General features: G+C 39.9%; 2 protein-coding genes across 2 annotated transcripts in view; one reads left to right on the forward strand and one right to left on the reverse strand.

Moving 5' to 3' along the window:
* LOC142140883 (SKA complex subunit 3-like) overlaps nt 1–20,429 on the forward strand; it is a 167,812-nt gene that overhangs the window by 20,162 nt on the left and 127,221 nt on the right. Inside the window, exon 4 of the mRNA XM_075198855.1 lies at nt 1,260–1,368. Within this exon, the coding sequence (XP_075054956.1) occupies nt 1,260–1,368 (109 nt within the window). The remainder of the gene's footprint in view (nt 1–1,259; nt 1,369–20,429) is intronic.
* LOC142140567 (gap junction beta-2 protein-like) lies at nt 16,879–17,616 on the reverse strand. The gene has a single exon (XM_075198276.1). It carries the CDS (start codon nt 17,614–17,616, stop codon nt 16,879–16,881), a length of 738 nt encoding a protein of 245 aa, XP_075054377.1.

Raw genomic sequence — 20,429 nt, forward strand, 5'->3', positions numbered from 1 at the left:
GATTCACGAAATCCGAGTGCGCTCATCTCTAGTTGTCAATTGTTCCTTGCAGTGGCTATCCTCACTATAGTTTCTTTTAATATGGTGGAACTTAGACAACTGGATATTGGTCTTTCACTTCATAGCATGACAACTTTTTAATGACCTTTTCGTCTTGCCCAATCAAGATAAGATCTAGATACTCCACTTGGATTGGGTGATATTTAGCCGTAAATTTAAAATTATACTCATTAACCTCAGTATATACCAAAAATTCTTGAAGTGATTCAACATCACCTTTCCAGACCTTAATTATGTCATCTATAATATCTTTTAAATAATACTATATGTTCAGAGAGTGGATATTTTAGATATTTGAATACTGGTTTTTATTATGCTATTATTGGTGTTAAATAGATGCCACCCTTTGCATTGTGCATGATGTTCCAGACACAAGATGGTGGCAGTCCTGTAGAATGCACAGGCACAAAATGGCGCCGCACACTTTATAAGATACCGTGATCTAGATAGGATGCTCTTTTATGTTTCTCCTGATGAAGTCTAGAATTTATTAGACGCACCGCGTTGAGAATCCGATCTGATGATACTATATGGACTGTTTGTGAAACAGCTTATTATAAACATTTCTCCTATGTGGTGTGAGTACTATAACCTATCCCAGGTACAACAGAACTAGGACCCAAAGCACTGTGGACTTGGATCAGCATTTAAGATAAGCTGTATTTTTTATGTTGAATTGTGAGTGCATTAACCACATGTCTTTGTACAAATTAAAAACTTGTGTCTTAAATTACTACACCATGTTGGTTCCTATAGATTTTTCCTGAGGCATACAGCAACGGTACAGCTATAAGGACCACTGGACCATTCACAGAGAAGCTTATCTATTTTATCTGGTACACATGTACACTTTTGGGAGTGATGTGCACTATATAATTTGATCCCTTAAAAAGAGTAATACACTATCTCTGTTTTTTCTTCATCTTTCCATTTTTTTTTGTAACGAAGCCTGATATAAAGTTTGAAAACTCTGGAAAGTGACTCGGACATGCTTAATTGTGTTACATTCTGCTACGCATATCTTTATCACCTTAAGATTCTGGATTATATCCCTGAATACTACACTATCTGGGCGACCTATCCCCTTCTCGTTTTCTTGGTATATCACTATTGACATTATTTAATCTGTGTTCATCACACAGTACAATTTTTGCTTTTACCAGTCACCAACCTAATGTTGTCCTGTGTCTGTATTTTAGCTTTGTTTATCTGAAGAGGACAGGCAGTTGTATGAACTGGAGAGGAGACCGGAATACAAGCAGAGGATTCTCAGACGAGCGGCTAAACACCTCTATACCACAGCAGAAGGTGGGACTGCTGATCCCTAGAGATTGATTGATTGATTTATTTATTTATTTTATTTATAATTGTATTGCCTGTATAATGCTGGTTACACACTCAGCCAATATCAGCAATTAGCTCGATCTCTTAGTGTGCGCTCTGATACTGTGATGTCCAATAATAATTTGATTGAATAAAATCGATCATTATGGGACATGTTGGAAAATGTAGATGTAAGCTGTTCACCATTGGCTGTCGTCCTCATCATCTGCACTAACAAGTAGTGATATTTGTACAGACAAATTTTATCTTATTTGTCCACTTTCATGTGTGACCTAATTAAACATTGATCCGATCTCTCTGCACTCTGCGTGTGGCCTAAATCTTGTCCACAGATATGTGACTAGGGGCTAGATTTACTAAACTGCGGGTTTGTAAAAGTGGATATGTTGCATATAGCAACCAATCAGATTGTAGCTATCATTTTTTAGAATGCACTAAATAAATGACAGCTAGAATCTGATTAGTTGCTATAGGCAACATCTCCACTTTTCCAAACCCGCAGTTTAGTAAATATACCCCTTAGACTCATAAGAGTTGCCAAATACTACCAAATTGCACAGTCAGGTTTAACTGGAGGTTGTATTGACAGCTGGTGAAATCCACAAGTTGTTGATATATAATAGTTGAAGTATAATTGAGCTTCTGGCTTTTATCAAAATTGCCTTGGAATCTTGTGCATTTTTATTTATTCATTTTATGTTACATTATATGTAAAGTATTGAATGATGCAGATAAAGGTACTCTATATCTGAAATTAATGAAAAGATACACTAGTCATTTGTGTAAGATAAGGTCATACAGCAAATGAAGGAGGGAAAAAACACCATAAGGCTTTTGTCTCATGTACGATGTAGCAGCTTGTTCCAAAGAGTATTTGTAGAAATGAATGATACCTGTATCCTATGACATGCTCTGTATTGTACAAAGCAGGTTGTCCTACATGGGCAGATGGATGGGATTTTCTTACCCCCCACCAAGCTCTGGAAAATGGTGTTAGACGCAGACCGGGGAAGCCTGACACGTCCTATTCCTGACACTTGTTCTGTATGTGATGAGAACACTGTGTCTTACTGTGTTCCTGGTGATGAGCTCATTGCACTGATCCATACAATTGTTATGTGAAGATGTGTGAATGAGATGAGGACTGAGCACTTGTGTATGTATTGTAATCATTAAATCCCTCCATCTACTGCCAGATCCAATAAAGTGGCCCCCGCTCATCGTTCAGTGCTATAAGTGTTTTTGTTAAGTTAATGGACTCATGAGCCCGGCTATATACAAATTTATCTATAAATGGCTGAGAGCATCGGCCCATTTGGAATGTAATTAAGAAGCTGAGACGATTGGGGGCATGTTTTACATAAACTGGTTATTAAGACATCTATAACTGTTTCTATATTATGATACAGTGAGTCTAGAATGACCGTTTTAAGGGCTGTAGTATGAAAGAATGGTTTGAAACCTGCAATATAACATGGATCATATTGTAGGATACGACTAGACCCCAGATGTAAAAGGTGGGATGTGGATGCGCTATTATAAGCAGAGGGATGCAGCTAGATCTTCCCACGCCCCTTATATATGCAGTGTGATGCGATAGACCCTTCCTCCCCCAATAGAAACTGTGGGATGCAGCTAGACCATACTAATATAGGGGGTAATATAGCTTTAGATCTTCTCTAGAACTAAGTTAATGCCAGTTCCTAGAGCATTTAGAGCTGGTGGTTGGGCAGCTCTCTTCCAGTATCTGTACCTTCATATCTTATTATCTATATAAATATTCAGAGAAGGTCTATTCCCTGCACACAAATAATAATGTTACTCTATTTTCCATTTCAAATCCCAACAAAGCTTGTCTCTAGACATTACTGTCACTCAGGGCCGTCTCTTCCATTGGGCACGATGGGCAGGTGCCCGGCGGCCCTGCAGGCAAGGGGGGGGGCCCGTCCGAATCCTGAAAAAAAAAAAAATATATATATATTTTTTTTAATACTTACCTCGCGGTCACATCAGCTCCCTCCCTGGTCCCCTCTTCCGTGCTGTGCTCGCAGTGAATGCTGGGCGTGATGTCACACCCAGCATTCACTGCAACCGCAGCACGGAAGAGGGCAGAAGAGACTCAGCGGCGCGGAAAAAAGAAGAGGATCGGACTTAAGGTAAGTTAAGGGGGCCCCTATATATATCTATATATATATATATATATCTATATCTATAGCTATATCTATATATATATATATATATATATATATATATATATATATATATATATATATATATATATATATATATATATATATATATATGTGTGTGTGTGTGTAAAAAAAAAAGTGATTATATATATAATCACGTTTTTTTTTTTACATACATATATATTTTTTTTACACTCACACACACACACACTATTTATATATATATATATATATTTTTTATTTTTTTTTAGGGGCCCGGTAAACTGCAGTGCCCGGGGGCCCATAAAGTTGTTAAGGTGGCCCTGCTGTCACTGCAGCTGGGTAACAGAGCGAGTGGGATACAGGACATCACATAAAGTGAGAGCAGTGTTTGTGTGTCACAGCTGCAGTGTGGAAGAGAGCCAGCTTTTCTCTGATGTCTCAGAGCCCATAAACAAAAGAAGTAGCAATGCTAACCATTCAGCGTTGCTGTAACTGAATGGCTATGGATAGGAAGTCATAATACAATTCAGTGCAGATAAGACCTGAATGTAAATCTACATATGAAATAGTGTAACATTATAACATAGTCAGGTGTTTGCTTCTATCAGATTTGACAACATTGCAACAGTTTCCTGTCAATAAGGTGTTTATCTGAATTGATCCTTGTACTGTTTCCAATAACTGATGTTATAGCAATTGTAAAATGTGTGATACAGCACAAGTGGGCCGCACTTTTATTTAGCTCATAAGGCAGACAGTGTCGGCACAATTGGTGGGATTTGGCTTTGGAAAACACTTTGTATGCATGACTTTCCTTTCACATAAAGCGTTTGACCCACAATGTTCCTACATCAGTTTACCAGGACCCTCACATTATAACTGTTGGAGACCCTCCTCCTTCCCTTGTCTTAAGTACAAATTGAAAGCATCAGCATTTAAGTGTATCAAGTTTTCTAATGCAAGATCTGCTAACTATTAGAAGCACCCAGCACTCTTTCATATTAAATGGTGTTTAGGTGCTGAGTATCTAATATGTGTCCAATGCAATTATGATTAAACTGATGACGGGGAAAAATATATATATATATTCTGGATATAATCTAAACCACTAAAATGTAGACTAAGTGAAGAGACTCAAAGTGGTACATAAGATTGCATGGTCTGTCCAAGTATCTGTATCATTATGAGAACTATCCGGAGAACTGCCTCATATATAAAAACCAATAGGCGGTATCTCATGGATAGGGCACTTACTTATGGACCTAGAATTGTGATTGTGACAGAATATCAAATTGTTTATGACGTAGGAATGTTCTCAAGAAATGCACATGTAAACCCTAATATTGCAATCTCCTTAGGTAAATGTCCCATTTATTTCTCTAGGTCAATTTTGATATATCTAATAGCCTCAGTGTGCAACTATTAGTGCTATAACATTCATGTGTAAAATTCATTATGCAGGGAACCCTATTATAAGGTTGGTCCAGTGTTATTGGTACAATCTGTATTTTGAAAAAATGTTCGGAACAGAGCATATGTGATATGCCCAGAATAGTGGAAGATTAACACGAAATCTACAAAAACGTTCTCGTAGAGCTGAACTTCTCTGGCGTAAATCTTGTAACTCTAATGATTTCATCACATATACTGCTATCCACCACTCTTAACGAAGTGCTCTGGACACTGCTAAACAAGCATAATTCCAATCTCTCATCTATGGTCAGGCTTCTAATTCCAAACGCTGTTTTAACACATTTAAATCTCTTCTCAATCCTCCCACCCCAAACCCTCTGACTATCATCAGTGCCCAGGATATTGCTTCCTATTTCAAGGACAAGATTGATAAAATCAGACTTGAAATGGTATCATCTCTCTCGACTAGCAATCAGCTTAATTCCTTCCCAGCATCCTCTGACACCCTCTCTTCATTTGATCCCACAAATGAAAAGGAAGTTTCTACTCTCATCTTATCTTCCTACTCTACCTTCTGTCCTCTTGATCCCATACCCTCACAAATTGGTAGGTCCCTGACTCATGTGCTCATTCCACCTCTAACTAAAATCTGTAATCTCTCTCTCTCTCTACTGGTATCTTTCCATCACTATTAAAGCATGCAGTGATTACTCCTATTCTTAAAAAAAACTAAATTCTAACCCAAACTCTCTCAAATTACCGCCCCATCTCTCAGCTCCCATGTCCTTCCAAACTTCTTGAGCGAATTGCCTACACTCGCCTTGCACGTTTCCTTTCTGCAAACAACCTATTGGATCCTCTTCAATCAGGATTTCACTCTCAACACTCCACAGAGACTGCGCTGACCAAGGTTGTCAATGATCTGATCACAGCTAAAAATAAAGGCGATTACTGCTGCTGAGTCACTCTGTCAGTCTCTACATTGGTTGCCTGTTTTTTAATGAATCCAATATAAAATTCTTTTACTAACATACAAGGCCATCAACAGAATTGCACCAACATACATCTCCTCATTTGTCTCAAAATATCTCTCAACTCGACACCTCCGTTCTGCACAAGATCTGCGTCTCTCTTCTACTCTCATCACTTTCTCCCATTCTTGATTACAGGACTTTTTTCTGCACCCACTTTATGGATTCACTCCCTTGCACCACAAGACTTTCCTCTAGTCTTCAAACCTTCAAGTGTTCTCTGAAAACCCACCTCTTCAGACAAGCTTATAGTATTCCTCTACTACCCTCTTGATGTCCCTAGGTAACACTATTACCACCATAGTTGTGTGACTGAGCATACAGCCCACTAAATACTTTGAAACTTTTGCAATCTAGCTGGACAAATATTCAATATGATGTAGCACTTACCCTTGTGTTTCAAACCATTGTCCCATAGAGTATAAGCTTGCAAGTAGGGCCTTCTTGCCTCTATCTATGTATGTATTACCCAGTATTGTTTTATTACTGTTTGTTTCCAATTGTAAAGCGCTACGGAATCTGCTGGCGCTATATAAATAAATGATGATGATGAACCAAAGCGTCAGTAAAGGCAGTGGTCAGAGAGTAATCCAAAAACAAGCCAAGGGTCAGTAAAGGCAGTGGTCAGAGAGTAATCCAATAAACAATCCAACAAGACATAGAGCCAAGAGGCAAGGAGATTCCATTCTCCTTGCTTTATAAGGACCAGGGAAACAATCAACAGGCTTTCAAAGAGCGAGCCCCCAGCAGGTCCTAGAGTGCAGTACAGTCATGTGAACACCAGATGCAGGGCGACATTAACGAGATGATTATGGCGACTTTGGAGAACAGCTGACACTATATAGGAAAGGCAAGGTGGTACATACAACACCTTTAGTTAAATCTACTCAATATGTGTGAATGCAACAAACCTCTCTGGATCAAGTCATCCAATTAAAAGAACCACAAGGGAGTCCAAAACTAAAGGAAGAAGGAGTGTCTCTTCTAGAAACAGAATGGACAATACTTCCAAGGAGTCCTGTGTCACTGGCTGTGGAGTTCAGCTCCTGAAACCATGGCACAGGGTACATGGTCACAGAGAGACAGGAGAATATATATAAATATCATGGAAATGAGGGCAGTCCCTTACAAGGCAAGGATGTCAGGATATTCTCATATAACAGTATATTAGTCACCTTCAAAACCATCAAGGATGGACTAGGAGTAACACTATCAAGGTAGAGGGGCAGAGGAAAATCTGCGGTTTCTCTCGGCAGTCCACATTCGGACAAGCAAAATGACAAGCAGATTATCTCAGCCGAAAGCAAGTTCATCCAGGAGATTGACTGGCATCAGGAAATATTTTTTTTTAAAGTACGTTTTATTAATAATAACATCTTATCTTTAACAAAGTTACAAAATTTTCCAAAAGGTACATTGACAAATACTTGTACATATTAAGATAGACACGATGTACAACTTTTTCTCACAATGCTTTTACAGAGCAAATTTGATTGCGTGTTAATCTTGTACCATGTAGATGCTGTTTTTTATTTTGAACAAAGCAGAGAAGAATAATAAAAAGAAGAGAAGAGGGGGATAAGTAAAGTTGGTGGGCAAGAAGGGGGGGGAAAGAGAATTGGAGGGGCAGGGGGGAAGGAATTCACGCCTTTAACAAGGAGTAGTCAAATCCGATAATTTCAATAGAGGACCGGCCTCTACTAGAATTGAAGCAGAGGTTGTTTATGGTGTGAAGCCCATGGAGACCAGACTTTATGGAAAGACACTGAGGAGCCCCTCGGCACACTAGTGATGTGCTCCATTTGGTAAGTATGCCAAACCCGACCACAGACCATTTGGAGAGTAGGGGGTGTGGGATTTTTCCAGGAAGCAGCTATCTGACAAGTGGCCGCGCTAATTATGTGCCGGAGGAGCTTATGCATGTGTGGGGAGGTCTGGGAGAGGCAAGGGTAACAATACATGCTTAGGGTCAGAGGGTATGGGAGTGTCGAGGACCGCTGTAGCTAGTGCGAGAACCGCTGTGTAAGAATGTATTCTGGGACAGTCCCACCAGATATGCATAAAGGTGCCAACTTGGCCACAATTTCTCCAACATGAGGGACTTGTTTGTGGATATATAACATGAAGCCTAGCAGGTACATAGAACAATCTATGGAGCAATTTATGGGCATTTTCTTTGATACGGACATTTATGGAACAACGTGCTGTCCACTCATAAATGTCCGACCATTCTTCTGGATCTAGGGACGTTCCCAGGTCCGTTTCCCACTGCGCTTGGAATCGGTCCTTGACCTCTGTGGAGGTGGGGAGTAATGCATTGTATAGCGTGGAAATGAGACCTTTTGAAGATGCTCCAGAAAGGCATAGATTCTCAAACCCAGTGGGAGGCCTAGATGACAACTGAGCCTTGACCTTTTGGTGATTAGTGTCTAATCTGTAAGTATTGGTGGAACTGTCCCATCACAAGCCCGCATTGGCCCGCTAAGTCTGAGAACTGAGGAAATGTTTGTGTCCTAGTGATATGGTTTAGTAGCAATATTCCACCCTCCCCTGCCCATTTTGTGTGCATAGGGCGTGCAAGACCAGGCGTAAAGGCTGGGTTTGTCCAGAGGGGTATCATTATCGAAGGTGTGGGAGACAGAGTCGCCATTCTATTACATCGGGTCCAGATTGAGAGGGAGAGGGCTATTACTGGGTGAGTTCGGGCAGGGGCTGGGCGCTGAGCAGTTGGAAGCCAAAGTGCAGAGCAAATCGGTGATTCTATATCAAACCAGACCCTAGTTCCAGGCGGAGAGTGGCATTGTACACATTGAGCTAATCTAGCCGCATAATAATAATTCCGAAAGTTAGGGATGCCGAGGCCACCTGCCATGGGAGGGCGTCGCAGAATACGAGCAGAGATCCTGGGTCTTCTGTTTGACCAGATGAATCGCCTTACAGAGGCTTGCAGCATTTTTAGGACACAGGGGTGGATTCTAATAGGGAGGGCGTGAAAAAGGTAAAGCAGTCTGGGAAGCAAGTTCATCTTCACTGATGTAATCCGCCCCACCCAAGATATCATGAGTTTGTCCCAGGAGACCATATCTTTTTTTAAGAGAAGTTATAAGCTGGGGATAGTTTGCCCGGTAGAGATTTTCTACCTTTCTGGTAAGTCTAATACCCAGATATTTAATACAATCGGAACTCCAGTGAAAGGGGAAGTTTAGCTCCAGGAGCTGCTTTAGCTTAGGGGAGATATTGAGATCCACGGTATCTGTCTTAGCTGTATTGATCTTAAAATTCGATACTATGGAGAAATAGTCAAGTTCTTGGAATAAGTTGGGTAGCGATGTCAGGGGAATGGTGATGGTAAGGAGGATATCATCCGCATAAAGTGCAATCTTATATGTGCTAGATGATAGTTGTATGCCGGAGATGTTAGGGTTCTGACGTATTTTCATGGCTAGAGGCTCTATGATTAATGCAAATAAGAGAGGGGAGGGGGGGCATCCCTGTCGGGTCCCATTTCGAATGGCATCAGGAAATCTTTTAATTACTGACACAGTTTTCCGTGTGAAGGAAAAGTGGGAGTATCACGAACGCCCAGCCTGTCCCAGATACAGCAATCTGAACAAGTGGCCGTGACTGGCGTCACCTTAGTTACTTAGTAATGAATACACCTTTTCTGCTACCGTGGAGGATTTATTATGGTACCCTTACAGTCAACAAAACCACTTATTATTGTTTCACACTTAAACCACGTATACATGTAGCATGAGCCTTCCTGGGCTTCGTAAGTTCAGAAAGAATGACGGAGAACACACTAGATTAAATTTATTTAATCTGAAAAATGTTTCCAAAGCTTAGTTGCAAAAAAGTTTATAATAAGACATACATTAAGTTGCACAAGTAAGTTTCAGAAAATAAAATAGGAAATAAAACCAGAGTCACTACTTACTAGTTAAGACTTGGTGTGTGAGGGAACACAATTGAGAAATATGAGACATTTCAGTCTTGATAGACACCCTCATTAAAATGCACACGTTCTTGTCTAAAGCAGTAGCTTTTAAACCTTTTTTCCACATAGCTCTTACCCCCCACCTTTGGCGTTTAACTGTCAATAAGGACAGATTGATCTTCCAAATGTCACTTGGCTTTCGAAGTGAGCTTGGGATGTCCTGAGATCGGAAATGTTCACAGGACCTTGAGTTCTCACCTCTGCTCGTTCTGTTTGGCTAGATGGTTTACAACTTTGGGGCTTCAGACTCCTCAGAGATGCTTATCTCTCCTTGATCTGGCTAATTTCAACATATTATTGACACTTGCATAGGTTCAAACTCATGTCATCTAGCAAAGCACACATTGAGATTACATTACAAGGTTACATACAATATATATTGTCATACCGGAATATTAAGGGAAAATAATAATAATACATAATCGTCACATGGAGACACACACTTATTGGAATCTGTTGTTCACACTGTAGCTGGACTGGACCTTGATTCATCTTTTTTGGTTGAGACATCTTGTTTCTCATTGTAACTATCTGGACCTTTTTATTTGTTGTGATGGCAATAGATAACGCTATGCCTCATTTATGATCCAGCTGTATATTTGCCTAAAAGGCATTACATGGGATATACTGATTCGGACAATGTGCTCTGACCTCCCCGTCTCTAGGATGTTGTGCAGTTAAGTCCAGAAAGTGGTTCCCTGTTTCGCTACAAGTATAATGTCCTTGGGAATGTTGTTAAGCTGAATACCAGAATGGGGTGATTAGATGTACAAGCACCACTTTGCATAGTGTACTGTAGCTTGTCCCCAAAGAGCAAGTGAAGAGTAGCTAGACTATTCTTAGAGTCCAAAGAGCTCTTCTAGCTACTACTGCTGACTCCATAGTTCTGTCTGAAAAAGCGATGGTATTCCAAGATGCCTCACTGCGTAAGAGCATTGCTTTTAAGCAAGTATTGTCTACTACTATTCTTCTGAATATTCACATGGAGAATTTCTCCCAATAGTCTAAGTGCTGAAGAAATAAGAAGCTTCTTAAAACAACTTTCTATCCCTATGATACTGGTCCTAGCTGACAGAATATTGCTGCATCGTTCTTTGGAACTGTGCTCCATTTTGCAGTTTTTCATCGCTAAAAGTATACATTCTAGCCTTTTAAGGTTGGACTGGTGTTTTTCCAGCTAATCCTATTCCCTGTGAATCAAGTCCTTTACTACGTGGTGCAAAGGAGAACTTTATCCTTAAAGAAGGGATAGTGGACTGCAGCAGCTGTTCTTTTAACCGCATAGATATATACATGTGTAAGAAGAATCTCCACATTATCTGGATTATATAATGACAAAAGAAAGAGCATCCTCTGATAGCCCCTCTAGGGATCACAGTTAAAAAAAAAACCCCCAATAATAATCATCTTGAAATGATTTTAATACTGTTAAAACAATAAAACATAACTATTGACCATCGGATGCAGATCGATCTGATCTGTTACAAATATCTTCATTTACATAAGCAATATATCTGGAACTAATACAATAATTATAGGACCATAACATAAATGTCCCAAATTTAACATGAATAGTAATAAAAATAGATCTTGTCATCTTAATTGATTAGATTGTAGATGAATATGTTTTGATTTATCCGTAATAGAATCGCACTCAGAATGTATAATAAAAATCTGTCATTCTAGATCAAATAGATATAAAGCGTTTTTAGCACACACAAAGATGGTAATATTATATGTATATCTCCAAGAAGTTATCAGATCCAACTATAAAGGCAATACCACTAACTGGTGATAAGGATATAGCCTCCAGATACAAATGTAATTTAGACCACCTCAAATATACTCCCAATAATAAAGGCACCGGACTTGAAATTTTTCTCTCTAGTAGGCAATATTCAACATGTCATACAAACTCCGCAATGATATTAAGTGATCATAATGTACCGCTTGAAAGACTCCTGGTTTTGTTGTCCTGGACTGTTCTCAGACAGTTGTAACCAGGTGTGTCTGGCTCTGAGGTGGACAAACAGATCTCTCCAGTCCGTGTCTTGTTTAGTGTGCGACTGTATATTCTTAGCGCACACTGTTTCCAGATTTGCAATAGTATATTTGTGTAAAAATCTGTAGATATCTTAAAAGATATTTGTGATCATATGCTAATTATTCCACACTAGCTTGACGCGTTTCTTCACTTAAAATGGTGATTTTCCTCAGAAGCATGAGTACATCAGGTACCCCCTGACGTGTATATATAATCCACCATCAACCAAAGTACATAAACAATTAAACAATCATTCTAAACAGCTGTTTAAGATTTTCTCAGTGACCATATAGTGCAAACATCTAGTGTTGGAAATTGTCATATAGATAGCATTCGGATTAAAAAGTGGCATTACATCTTGACACAAATATACAAAATGGCAAAATAAAAAATACATAGCTATAAACTTGACAATAATAATTATATTTTTATATAAAGAACATCTAAAAAAAATACTAATAAACATAATTATATAGTCGTCATTCAAAATATAAAGTTTAAAAGGAGCCAACCCATTTCATATAAACTAAGATATTTTTAGTTCTTATATTTTCTCCCAATTAACAAATATCTACCTTCCAAGATCTCTTTGTACATATCGTATGCAAAATCACTCTGCGCATGCCCAGAACCGGGCTATACGCAACAATGTTCACTGCATCTTCGTCCGCAAAGCACACTTACTACAGCCTACAATTTCTGGGCAGGGAAGGGGCGTTCGGCAGTAGTCAATGTACAGAAGAGACGTGCCAAACTTGAGCACACACAGCCATGTCCAAATCAAGCTTTGGGCAACTCAGTTACTTGTTTTTCTGCTGTATTTCTTGCCCCAGCTGCAGGGCTAGTCTAAGTCCTGAGTACTAGCTATGACATGCATGCTATAATATGTTTTTGCAATCAGGAACAGCTTTAAAAATTATTATTGATTTAGACATTAACAACATCCTAATCCTAACATCCTAATTATTAAGATATTTCACAAACTGTAACTAAAAATGAATCCCAGTAATGTAGTTACTTCCATGTAATTAAAGTGAGGTTTTAAGGTTATATATGTAGCACTCCCTCTGGTGGTGGTGTTCACACCTCCCGGTGATTGAGTGTGTGGCCTGGTACTAGGACCCGGAGGAGACAGCAGGAATGTTGCTTAGCAACATCAGGCTGGGATGAGCTGAGAGAACCTGTGGAGAGAGGGAGAGCCAAGGACAAGGGGAGGAGGTCCTGTAACCCCCCCATGTTATCTGGGGAGCTGGTCCATCACCTGCTGCCACTAGGGGCCATAGTACAACACCACAGACATAATACTAGTCATATGGGGCAGATTTCAGGGATAATTTACCTCAGAAAGTGACAGGATGATAGAAAGGAGCAGCTCACAGGGAGTGTCTGTCAGTGTCCAACTGAGAGATATTACCCCCTAGGGGAGGGGAGAGATATTACCCCTGCAGAGGAGGGTAGAGAGATATTACCCCAGCAGAGGATGGGAGAGAGATATTACCCCAGCAGAGGATGGGAGAGAGATATTACCCCAGCAGAGGATGGGAGAGAGATATTACCCCAGCAGAGGATGGGAGAGAGATATTACCCCAGCAGAGGAGGGGAGAGAGATATTACCCCAGCAGAGGAGGGGAGAGAGATATTACCCCAGCAGAGGAGGGTAGAGAGATAATACCCCAGCAGAGGAGGGTAGAGAGATATTACCCCAGCAGAGGAGGGGAGAGAGATATTACTCCCACAGAGCACGGGAGAGAGATATTACCCCCCACAGAGCACGGGAGAGAGATATTACCCCAGCAGAGGAGGGGAGAGAGATATTACCCCCCCAGAGGACGGGAGAGAGATATTACCCCCCCAGAGGAGGGGAGAGAGATATTACACCTCCCCCAGAGGAGGGGTGAGAGATATTACCCTGCAGAGGACGGGAGGGGGATATTACCCTACCAGAGCAGGGGAGGGAGATATTACCCCCACAGAGGAGGGGAGAGAGATATTACCCCCCCCAGAGGAGGGGAGAGAGATATTACCCCCCCAGAGGAGGGGAGAGAGATATTACCCCCCCAGAGGAGGGGAGAGAGGTATTACCCCAGCAGAGGAGGGGAGAGATATATTACCCCTGCAAAGGAAGGGTTAGTGAACACTGCTGTTAGAGAGATATGAGGGTGAGCTAGAGAGCCACCATTTTGGATGTGACTGCTCCATTAATATTCTGTCCATGTAGCCCTTAAGAGCTGTGCAGGAGGAGATAGGAGCTGTATATAGGAAATGTATATATCTACTTTATCACTGCAAACTTTTAGGAATGTGCTGGAGTGAAGGAATATAAATAAAGAGTTTAATTTGCAATATAGAGATGGTCTGGCATCCAAATTATTGAGACATCTGATTGCCCTGCACAACTAAGTTACATCACCTGTGTCCCAACATCTTCGCAGAGACTCTAGAAACATAACCTGCATGTGCGGGGGCCCTGTTCATCTGCAGCCATGCCAGGAGCTAGCCAGGGCTTAGAAGGAGGTGCACTACCTAAACTGTGCACCTCAACACTACACACAGTGACAGGGGCTTACATAAAATTAACCCTTGCAGCATTCAAGGTAGGTGCACAATATAGAGCACGGCATGAGAAGTAACATACATAGTCAACAGTTGATGAGGTTGAAAAAAAGACACCAGTCCATCAAGTTCAACCTATTTTGGATCTCCTGCGATCCTACACTTATATTTGAAATTGATTCAGAGTAGGCAACCGCCAATCTGTTTCAATTGATTTTTGTTTCAAAAATCCCCCCATACCCAATGTTGCAGTCCTATTTTTACCCTATATCCACTACTATTCTTCATTTTAATTATCGGTCATATCCCTGGATACACTTTTCCGCAAAAAAAAAATGGCTAACCCTTTCTTAAACATATCTATTGAATCTACCATCACAACCTTCCCTGGCAGTGAACTCCATATCTTGACTAAAGTCACCTGTCTAAAATAACCATTGCGTGTTTAAAAATCCATGAATTGTAAGGATTCAGGCAATGGGAGGATACGGAGCGCTGATTCTATGTCTGCTTTCGCCATTAAAGTCCCCTCGCTGAATTTCGTCACTAGACTCGAAGGTCTGGTAAACTACTCTAGAGTGATGTGGGTCTATGGCATCGTTAACCAGCCCTCCAGAAATGATAAGTGCTTGCTTAAGTTAAATTTGCCTGCGTTTTTTTGGGGTACCGTACCTACAGCTGAAACAACCAGCCCGTCTAATCTCACAATGTTATATGTTGCTGCTGCAGCTTAAATACATGGTAATTTAATATTGGTGAGATAAATAACTTTGGAGTGTGGAGCCTCATGGAACTATGCTTGCATTCATTATATGTTGCAGATTAAAAAGGCTACTAATTTGCTTCACATGAACTTCACAGGACAAGTTGTGTGTAATACTCAAAATACATTGTTCATGGATAATGTCAATGAATGGATAATATTGGCATTAGCCAGGTGCCTGTGGCTGGTCAATCTAATTAGACATTCCGGGGTCACTTTTCTCAGATGACAATGGTTTGGACTGACGCTGACCCCAGCCTCAATAAGCAAACTGAACTTCAATTGACATTAAATGACATTGCTCGTTGATGTCTGGCTAATCCAAATGTATCCATTTTGGGAAGAGTGCAAGTCTTTTATTATGATGTATGCTTTATACATATGTAAGCACAGCAGGACACTTGTGTAAAGTTCTGTGACTTACTGGGGGCAGAAAACACTAAAATGCCTGTTTGATATATGTAATATTCTACAAATTCAGTTGGAAATCCTGAATAACTGAAAGAGAGAATAGTAAAAATGATTTATTCAAACTAAAAAAAACATACAAAAATGTTTTACATCCTGACATTTGTACATGAAGCGCCCCCCCTAGTGACCTATTGCTGCAATTACAGCTGGTCCCATTGTTTAAAGTCTGTTATCCGCCACAATCTCCTCTGACCAGGAGAGATATCAGTATCCAGTGTTGGTGTTGGAAGCAACGTTTCAGCTGTATAACTAAATACAAGAATGCACACATAGCTAGGCACAAATACGCTTACATCCCACATACACAGGGACATTAGATGCAGAGGTTCAAGTTCAAAATTGTGTAATAAAGTGTTTAAATCCTTTACTACCAGAGTCCACGAAGCAACAGGCATTATGAAGGCAGCATAAAAGTTCATGTCCACCACGACTTGTTATAAAGGCAGTTCTAGTAATCCTGGCAATGTCATGTTAGTGCAAGTACTTTAGAATGATGAACACATTAATACTAATGACTGATTTGTATAACATATACAGAATATTCAGAGACAGTGAAAAAAGTTCTCCTCACTAATGGACGCTGCATATTGCCTCAACTCCACCCCATTGTACAAATCTGTTTATTTTCTCTTGCTGAGAAAAGTGTCCGTGTTTCATTAAAATCCAATCCCTAGCAAGATAAATCTGTTATTGGGTTCAATATTCACACAAAATATACAAATCTCTTGTTTGTAACATAAATAGCAAAAAACAAACCCACCAAAAGACATATAAAACACATTAGAAAATACTATTGTTATGTCAGTCAAGTATATCCTACACCTTGTTATTCAGAATCCAGTCTTCTACTTTACTTATGTAACATAAGATTTTTGTTTATTTTATGTTTTATTTTTGTTTTCCATTGCAATATGGGTATCTAACACGTATACTAAATATTCCTGGGAAATTTAAGTTCTTGGACATTTAAGTTGGGTGAATGACCGGAACGGTTGAAGAAAGATCGAAATAATGATACAATCAAGTGGGATTTAGATCACTGCTCCGTTTACATTCATTATGTTCTGCTTCTCTTCTTCTCCAACATTGTTGTTGCTATTTTCATATTTTTGTCCCTGAGATTTTCTCATAATGAGATAACACAGCTCAGCCACATTGAGGACCATACAAACACCGGACACAATGATCATGAAAAAGGTAAATACGGTCTTTTCGGTGGGCCTGGAAATGAAACAATCAACTAAATTTGGGCAAGGCCAGTCGTCACATTTAACAAGACGCTGCATTTGGAAGCCAGTGTAGAGGAAGTAGAAAAGGTACATGAAAGCAGCCTCAAACAGAATTCTGAAGGTAATGCTGGTGGTGTAGGTCCACCACAGTGTGCCCACTATTTTAACTTTAGTCCGTTTTAACTTTTCTAAGTCCTTTTCATCACAATGTCCATTCTTCTGCATTTTCCTTTTGTCTCCATGTTTCAAGTAGGCCACGTGCATAGCAACCAGCAGGGCTGGGGTGGACACAAAAATGAGTTGGAGGCACCAGAGCCTTATGTGAGACACTGGGAAGTGGTGGTCATAGCAGACGTTCTTGCACCCAGGCTGTAAAGTGTTGCAGGTGAAATCTGACTGTTCATCCCCCCAGACACTCTCTGCAGCCACCACCAGGATCATAATGCGAAATATAAACAGCACAGAGAGCCAGATCTTGCCAATGCTGGTGGAGTATTTGTTGACTCCACCGATGACGTCATAAAGTGTTCCCCAATCCATGTTGTTTGAGCGTTCCTGGAACATAGCATAGAAACATTATTACAAAGAAAATGGTCACAGGGCAAGAAAAGTATCATTTAAGAAAAGGTATCGGTCAGAAAGCGACTTTATACTGAAACCCGACAAATGAATACAGAGGAAGACAAAATAATGTACAATTCAGGAGCCAGTCTGTCAACTCTAGGAGCCAGCAGGATACATTAATGAGGTAGGAAAGATGTACATCCACTGACATCAATAGAATAGACTTAAAGTAATTGAGTGTTGGCAGTAATTTTTAGAGTTCATTGGTTATTAGGCTCCTGGAATTTTTTCAGCTATGAAGAAAATAAGGTTTTATAGCCATGTTATTGGTATTGGTTGATTAGATGAAAGGTCATTATGGAGGTATATATGATTAAATGACAGTAAGCAGCCAAGCTAAGGCAGCAAGTGGCTGTCCAGCTGGAAGAGACTAGCAGTGTAGACTTGTAGTTCAACAATAGCTGGGGAGCCATTGGTTGCCTACCTCTGCTATAGGCATTATAACAGACTGTAAATACAGCTGTGATGGGCAACTGGTGGCCATGAAATTTGTTTTTTCTTATGTTGCAGATTGGCATTTGCAGAATGCACCTAATCTAGATTACTTTTACTAATCTGATACAATGATATTCCACAAATATTGAGAGTCTCTATACTAGTAGTCATTGTATTTCCAATGATTACGAACAAAAATTAAACAATTGTTTGTTTAGAACAAAAATATAGTCCAACACACAATCAACTAATTATTTTAAGCAGAAAATCTTTTGGTTAATGTTTTAATCTGTTCTATGCAAGTCCAGTGGTCATGTGAAAGTGTTGATGTACTGACCACTAGATGGCGATGCAGTACCATAGCTCTCCATTGTGTCCTTTTTACATTGCATTGTCCTGTTTTGTTTTAATTCAGGACAATTTTATATCCATCATCACCATTTATTTATATAGTGCCACTGATTCCGCAGCGCTGTACATCAGTCCCTGCCCCATTGGAGCATACAGTCTAAATTCCCTAACATACACACAGACAGACAGAGGGAGAGAGAGAGAGACTAGAATACATTTTGATAGCAGCCAATTAACCTACTAGTATGTTTTTGGAGTGTGGGGGGAAACAGGAGCACCCGGAGGAAACCCAAGCAAACGCAGGGAGAACATACAAACTCCACACCGATAAGGCCATGGTCAGGAATTGAACTCATGACCCCAGCGCTGTGAGGCAGAAGTGCTAACCACTTAGCTACCGTGCCGCCCTTGTGACTGCTCTTGTTCCGGATGGTACAGGCTTTTATTTAATAAAAAAAAAAAAAATCTGCAGGTTTCCAAATTGTAGTAGATTTAAGATAACTCAAATCACTCTCCCGTATGGAGTCCATAAACTCTATTCTTTCCACCATAGGCAAAGGGAACCTTCTGACATCTATAAAATTATCATGTGAGTCACGAAAGATAAGACACTGTCACTTTCACCTTTACAGGCAACTATTAAACTGACACCATGAAACTGTGTCGAAAACATGTAACTCATTTGTTGACAGTAAGGCAGAGATTGCGATTAAACCCATTCTGCCATAAACATAATATAACAAAAACAATAATATAAATAGATTAATTTAAGATAATACAACTAAACGTAACATGCGTGTACAATTAATTGAAAGGCAGTATTTATCACACAATAGAGCGTAATCTGTGATATATACAACAAAATGCAATCTATGGTATGCTACAAAATGTAATCTCTTGTATACATCAAAGTGTACTACGTATTATACTACAAATGTAATCTGCAATACACAACAAAATGTGTCTGTGATGTACAACAGCTACATTATATGCGGTATGACTATCTGAGTTTCATAAGGGAGGTAGTTCAGCCACAACTGAAAATGTCACCTCTTATGTTCTACTTAACGGGAATTCACAACAAAATTTCAAGCAGTTATAACTACAAACACATCCCATCACTCAATGTATATATCAGTATAATAAGGATAAAATACTACGTACCTGTTTAATATCCATGCCGACCCGTTATGAAATAATTATTGACCACGTAGGGTGAAAGGTTCAGTGAATGGACGTTTAAGGGAATGCTTTTGTTTAAGAGGATGGTGTATGTGGAAGATACAACATAAAAACTATTTTTAGACATGTACCATTGTCATTACTCTACTACTTTTAAAATAAATGTTTGGTTTAAAGATTGAAGTAATAGATTATTCGCTCCTTTGAGCAGGGCTCTCCTACCTCCTGTTTCCATCACTTTTAACTGCGCTCTCCAGCTACTCAGCTCACCTCCTCTCAGTCCCTCTGCCCTCTGTCTCCTCTCGCTTCTCTCCGCTCCCCTCCGTGACTCTCAACCTGTCATCCGTGCCCACCCTCTTGGGCCCAAGTTACCTGCCTGTACTCACTTTTCCCCTCCCTCCCTCTCTTTCATGCTGTGCCTGAGCCCCCAGAGTTATAGTGCTTACTGTTACTTGTACTGTGCTGTTTCACCTTGTACTGTGCCATTGTTTGTCCTTGTACGGCGCTACGGATACTTTGTGGCGCCCTATAAATAAAAATGAATAATAATAATAATATACAACCAAAAAATGGGAGCGGTACAGAAATTACCAGTGATTGAACGCCCAAAGTCAGCAAATGAAAACACAAGTCCAGTGAATAAATATTGTGACTTACTTTAACTTTATCAACTTACATAGATGGTATATTAAATAGAATTTTAATGCGATAAAATTGAAAATGTTCATTCACTGGACGATTCATCTTATTAGAGATTTCCT

This window comes from Mixophyes fleayi, chromosome 2 (assembly GCF_038048845.1).
Source record: "Mixophyes fleayi isolate aMixFle1 chromosome 2, aMixFle1.hap1, whole genome shotgun sequence".
NCBI lineage: Eukaryota > Metazoa > Chordata > Amphibia > Anura > Limnodynastidae > Mixophyes > Mixophyes fleayi.

Bases quoted from the DNA above. Each gene is read 5' to 3' on its own strand.
- LOC142140567 (XM_075198276.1), bottom strand. From the start codon at position 17,616: ATGGATTGGGGAACACTTTATGACGTCATCGGTGGAGTCAACAAATAC.